Below are 6,103 nucleotides of genomic sequence, written 5' to 3' on the forward strand. Positions count from 1 at the left end.
TGTGTGTTTGTCCTTGTAGTGCTGGCCAGGTGGACCACTGCAGCAGTCACTGGTCCCCAAGGAGCTGCATTTTCAGGGGAAAATCCTAAGTTTTGGGACCTGGCTCCTTTAGACATTCAAAAGAGGCACGGCTGGCTGGTCAGCAGGATACCATCTTCTCTCTCGCAAGGTTTTGGGAGTGAGTGTGGTGTTAGTAGGGTGGGTCTTTATAACGTATATGTGTCAGGAGGAGGGATGAATTAATCAAGGAAAGTACAATTGTAAGAGGTGGAAAACTTGTCAAAGGTACCAGAATACTGCCTGCATTTTTGTGCATGCAAACCCTGGTCATGAATGCAAAGCAGGCTCTGTGTACAAAAGAAAGCAGCCAGGCATGCACGTGAGATGTACTTCTACACTTGTGTAGGCATGGGCCTTGGGCAGTCAGGTGGGTGAGCTGCTGGACCTTGACCCTTTGCAAAGGGGTAAACCAGCACTCATCCTGCCTCCACTACAACAGAGTGTTTATCTGCATTAGTTCCCATCTCACACTCCAGGCTCCTACATAGATGTTATAGAGGGCAGCAATATTAATGTATGCTGCTGAGCGTTTGACACGTTCCTCCTGCAATACTGTGCCCTCTGTAAAGCATTAAGTATTTCAAAGAACTGGAAAATAATACACCTTCCTCACAAACGAACTGCACGGACGGCGAGCACTGTCAGCAAAAGTTGTGCTTTAATTCCTGCATACAAACCCATTAATCTCTTAAATTGACAGGAGATACAAACCATGAAAAATAAAAGATATCAAAGGAAGGACATGTTCCCTGCCCAAGACCAACAATTCTCCAAGGACCCAAAGGACGGCTATCAGCATGTCCCAAGATCTAAGGCACTGCAGGGAGAACCACCTCTGGGCAGAGGTCACCACTTAAAGGCCACGGAAAAGAACCGTCCTGACGGCACAGCCTGCTCCTCTCCTCAGGGCGATGCAGCGGACATGGCATTGGTTTCACATGCTGCTGGCGTGCTCCACTCTCTGGTACAGCGTGTGTGTGCAGCTCGCTCCTCTTCCACGTCTCCGCTTAAACACATTTTCTTCCCACACCCTGCCGGGCCATGGCGAAGGTCAGCTGCAGCAGCTGCTGCTCGCAGGGAGTCAGGAGCCAGGCAGGGGTTTTACAGCATCTACCCCTCCCGGCCGCCCCCCCCAGCAGGTGTGCTCCCTCCCCTTGGCATCCTGGCCCTGCGGCTGCACAACCTCCCTCTGCTCCAGCGATGCTCGCTCTGCCGCATCCTTCACAACCAGAATTGCACAAACACCTCTTGATCTTCCCTAGCCTGTTACAGGCTTTGCATGGAAATTACCAGGTGAGAGCCTGTGGCCTGTGTTACACCAGGAGATGCCTCTGCCCCCAAGGTGAAGGATCAGTCTGGGATTACTCTAAGGCAAAACGACAGGACTGTCGTCCCCTCCTGCCTCCCCACAGTCCTGACCTGCCTGTCCTGTGCTCTGGTCCTGCTCTCCTCCCCTCAACCACAAGCCCTGGTTTTCAGTCCTTTCCCTCCCAAGCATCACTAGTGCCCTCCAGCAGCACGGCCGCAAGGCTCAGCGGATGAACCACGCGGCAGCTCTCATACCCTGTCCCACAGCCCTGCCACAAACTTGAGATTTTCTCAGCAGCACTGACCAGACTTTCCAACAGCCCTGAGCTGCCCAGTGCCATAGACCTCAGGGACTGCTGGTGGGAAGTATCCAAAGCCGGCACTCACGCTGGTACAAGAGCACACGTACCGTTTCCTGCAGAACTGCTGGTCTATCTCCTCTAAGGACTGTCCTTTCGTTTCCGGAACAAAAAGGTAGATGAATATAACAGCCATCACTCCCATCAGTCCATAGAGAAGAAACATCCAAGAGAAACCAATGGCATCTGCAGAGAGATTCAAGCGCATGAAGGGTCTGTTGGAGGTAGGTCACACCATGGGATACAAAGGAAGACAGTTGCTTGCTGCAAGGTGGTTGCTGGCACCTGACAGGGGCATCTTATTTTGAGAAGCCCTTAAAAGGCCAGGGAAGCTCCTTATTCGCAAGGTCTGGACCCGGAATCAGCAAGGGAGAAGGATGGGTCGTGCCAGGCTTTGCCAGCAGCACCACAGAGGGAAGGAGAAGGCAGCCAAGCTCCAGGGCCCAGCAGTGCCTGCTGAGTGCCTCAATCAAGAGCTCTGCTAGAAAGAAACGTCGTAAACCTACTGGCATGGACGCTGCAAACTCTGTGGTTTCCTGATACTGTGGTACAGCCCAGTGGGCGATGGATGATTTTTATGTAATGGGTGATGGAGGGGTTCAGACCAGTGCTGCTGGTGCCTAGTTCTTCTGCTCTGAGAGGCATCAGGGTCACAACTATTCCAGTGTCAAGTGTCCAGGGTTCAAAATGTCACTTTATCTCCAAAGGGCTTGTGGCGGCCACCTTCCCTAACCAGCTGTGGGAGACGGAGGGATGGGGGACGGCCACTTACCAATAAGATCCAGGAAGGAGAGGCTGATCAGTAAATTAGCAGCCCAGTTAAAGCTGTTACAGAAGGCAAAGGCTCTTCCTCTTATCCCAGCAGGGTAGATCTCACTGAGGACCAGCCAGGTCACTGCACGGATTAGAGAGATCAGAAAGACAGTGTAGGGGTTAAGCAATTTATTTGGGAAATGGACAAGGGAGATTTCAGCAGGGGTTTTAAACCCTGGCTTCACCCAGCATCCGCTGCTGGTGGTGTCAAATATTCATCAATCTCAGCATCGGGTCACAGCAGAACGCTTCAAAACTCACATGTTTAGCACTCCATGGAGGAATGAAATACCAATGAACAGGTCCAGGGAGCAAAGAAGAAAGCAGGGGAGTTGGTCATTCCATTCAGGGGAGATGGAAAAGATCTGGCATACCTGCTGTCAGGACATGCTCTTTGTAAAGAAATGAGAAAGGGATAGGATTAGGGAGACAATGTCACCTTTGGGCAAAAATCAGAGCTAAAGCAATATATACTTAAAGTAGTCTCTCCCGCCTCAGGGTTATTTTGCTTGAAATAATTCACAGGATCATTGTCAAACCCATGAGACTTGCTCACTTATGTTTTTTCTTGAGTTAGATGCTGTTTTCTCCCATCAAGGCATTTAAAGCAATAAATGCTACGAAACAGTAGAGCTCACGTGGAAGAACTAATCTCTATTCTCATCTAATGAATAAATAATAATCTCAGAAAAAGACCAATAGATACTGAGAAACTTTCAAAGAGGTTCCACTTCCAGTTCTGCACTGACTTCATCACACAGCACAAGTCCCTCTGTCCTTAGCCCTCTATTTTCCTCCTCACCGGCGTGCTAGGAAGATTAAGCAGTGCTGGTGGGATGCTCTGATTTTCCAAAGAGCTTCACAGAAAAAAAAACCCTACAAGGGTAGCAATAGCATAAAAGAGAAAGTTATTCTAGTGCTGTACTAGCCCTATAGCTGACAGAGCTGAAATGCTAAAAAATGACTCAGGGGACAGAAGGGGACACACTTCCAGTTCGCAGACACTCGGTGGCTTGCTAAAGCAGATATATAATGAACATTTCAAGCAGACTGTAAAGATCAGGCCTAGTTTTATTCTCCGGGTTAGTGCAAGGATATATAAACACCGTACTTACTCGGTCCAAATCCAATTGAGAAGGCGCTCACGAAAGCCATCATGCTTAGCAGCGTAATCCAATTTAAAACCATGTGTTCTGCCCAGGGAGCTCCACCGAAGGGAGGGCCTGTGCTTTCCACTGTCTCTTTTTTGGACTGACCTACCAAACCCATTTTCTGAGTGAGGAAAGAACCGGGAACAACCTCTCTGCTTTGAGTACTGGCAAAAACTTTTGTAAGGCTCCTCGCAGCAGCAAAACCAGGGCCTGCCTGAGTTTTGACAGCCCCTAATGCTCGTGCGATAGGTGACACAGCAGGCTGGGAGGACACAGGTGTTGGGAGGTGCTGGGTGAGGCTGTGGGACGTGTTGGGGTCTGCGGCTGCTTTGCAGTCCCTGGCCATGGCCAGCGGAGCAATGCGGCTGGTGAGGCCAACGGCGGTGACGGAGATGGCCATCACCACGCAGCCAGCCATGAGTAGCACTCTCCTGCCAGCCTTGTCTGCAAAGGCCATCGCGACGAGCGTGGCCACCACCTTTATGGCCCCCAGCCCAACAGAGGCCAGGATTGCCGAGGAGTTGCTCTGGAACCCCACCGAGTGGAAGATTTTGGAGGCATAGCCCAGCACATTGGGCTGCCCAGTGAACTGCTGGAAGAGCACCAGTCCCAGGCCCACCAGAGTCCGCCTTCTCATGTTGTCTCTGCTCCTGAAAAGGTCAAGAAACGAGTAATGCTTCTCCTTAGAGGGTTCCTGCTTTGCTGCTACTCTGTCCTCAGTGTCCTGCAACTGAATGAGGCCCTTCTGGCAGTCTGAGTCCCACGAGCTTAATTTAACAGGGTTCACTGGGAGAAAGAGGATGCTGAGGAACTGCATGGCTGTCGGGGCAATGGCCAGTCCAAACATGTACCTCCAACCATCATCCACGTCCGCAAAGATGTAATTCAGTGCATAGGACAGTAGGATGCCTACGGTGATGCCCGCTTCATAGAGAGACACCAGCAACCCTCGCTGATGAGCAGCCACCATTTCTGAGACGTAGATGCAGCAGGCCATGGATGAGACGGAGATAGCAAAGCCCACGGTCATGCGCCCAATGACCAGCCCAATAAATGACCTCGCCAGTGTGAGAATAAGGCTGCCAACCAAGAGGACCAAGTTACTGACCAGGATGGCTTTCCTCCGTCCATGGTGGTCAATGAGGATCCCCCCTACCAGAGAGGCGAGGAAAGCTCCGATAAGGAGAGCGCTCACGAGAACTTCTTGCTTGAAGCAGCTGAGATGAAAGTCTATCTGCAACTGCAGCAGTGCACCCGAGATAATCCCCAGCTCGTATCCAAATATCAGCCCGCCCAGGAGAGAGACCGTTGCAGACAAGAGGAGGACCAGCAGTGCACGACCTGGAAAACAAACAAGCAGCGCTAGGTTCAGTTTTCTGGTGCTAGCAGGCAAGCTATCAGCATGCACAGGCTGGAAAAAGCTCTTCCAGGATACCCAAAGTTTTCCACCTACAAAGTTGCGATGCTGAATTTCCCCATAGGTCACTAGGTCATGTACAGAGAGGCACTTGCAGATAGTCACACAACCTACCCGTCCTGCACACACTGCCAGTAACTGCGGGGGCACTCACTTGGGGTGCAGAACTGTGAAAACAGGACTTTGTTAACAAAGTTAAGACTTGTATTTAAGTGGAGGACAGTGGTTTGTAGTGCTTGGAGTTGTTCCGGGGGGAATCCTCTGTGGTTTTCCTTTATTCTAGTTACAAAATCTGTTCTGGGCAGGAAACACAGCCTCTGCCTTCTGGTTCTGAATTGTTCTGCATTATCATTTTCACACCATCAGCTCTCACTGCAGACTTTGCATTCTCACTCCCTACCTTGTCATTAAAAACACTGCTCACAAACATTTATTTCTCCTAGTTAATCTTGCACTCTCAGCATGACTTTGTGGGGGTGGCCTTGATTTCTTCATCTCTCCTTCTACAGCACACAGCACCCAGGAACCCTGAGCCAGGTACAACCTTCTCCGGCTGGTCCAGGACCACAGGACAAACTTCATCATGAGCTGAAAACTGATGCCAGCCCCAAACACAAGAAGCGATTCTTTGACCTTGCTCTTCCCATACAGCTGAGCATGCAGGTTTAGTAAGTACGGAAGTTTAACTAAAATAAGAATAAAACAAAAGCAAAAAGCAAAGCAAACCAAAAGCAACCTGCCCCAAACAACCCTACAAAACCAAGGTGCTTGATGCACATGCTTCTCGCCCTGGGGAGAGGACGAAAGGGTGACCGTGTGTGAACCATTAGTCATGTTATGGCAGGGGGGACTGCACATGGTGTGAGAGCCAGCGCTGAGGTAGGGACCTCCGGGAACAGCAGTGACAGTGACCGCACCCCTCCACCCACCCCAGTTACAATTTTGAAGGCACAGGTAAAACGCATTAGCTTAAAAGTCTGTGCTGGTTTCCAGCA

General features: G+C 50.5%; 1 protein-coding gene across 1 annotated transcript; it reads right to left on the minus strand.

The window, feature by feature from the left end:
• Positions 1-994: 994 nt before the first annotated feature.
• SLC2A10 (solute carrier family 2 (facilitated glucose transporter), member 10) lies at positions 995-5,032 on the minus strand (the record flags this gene model as incomplete). Its single annotated transcript, XM_009696617.1, has 4 exons — positions 995-1,091; positions 1,778-1,913; positions 2,500-2,622; positions 3,656-5,032. Coding segments are annotated over 4 exons (1,733 nt in total), but the record flags the coding sequence as incomplete, so codon positions are not given.
• Positions 5,033-6,103: the final 1,071 nt, after the last annotated feature.

This window comes from Cariama cristata, unplaced genomic scaffold (assembly GCF_000690535.1).
Source record: "Cariama cristata isolate BGI_N322 unplaced genomic scaffold, ASM69053v1 scaffold29733, whole genome shotgun sequence".
In the NCBI taxonomy this organism is placed as follows: Eukaryota; Metazoa; Chordata; class Aves; order Cariamiformes; family Cariamidae; genus Cariama; species Cariama cristata.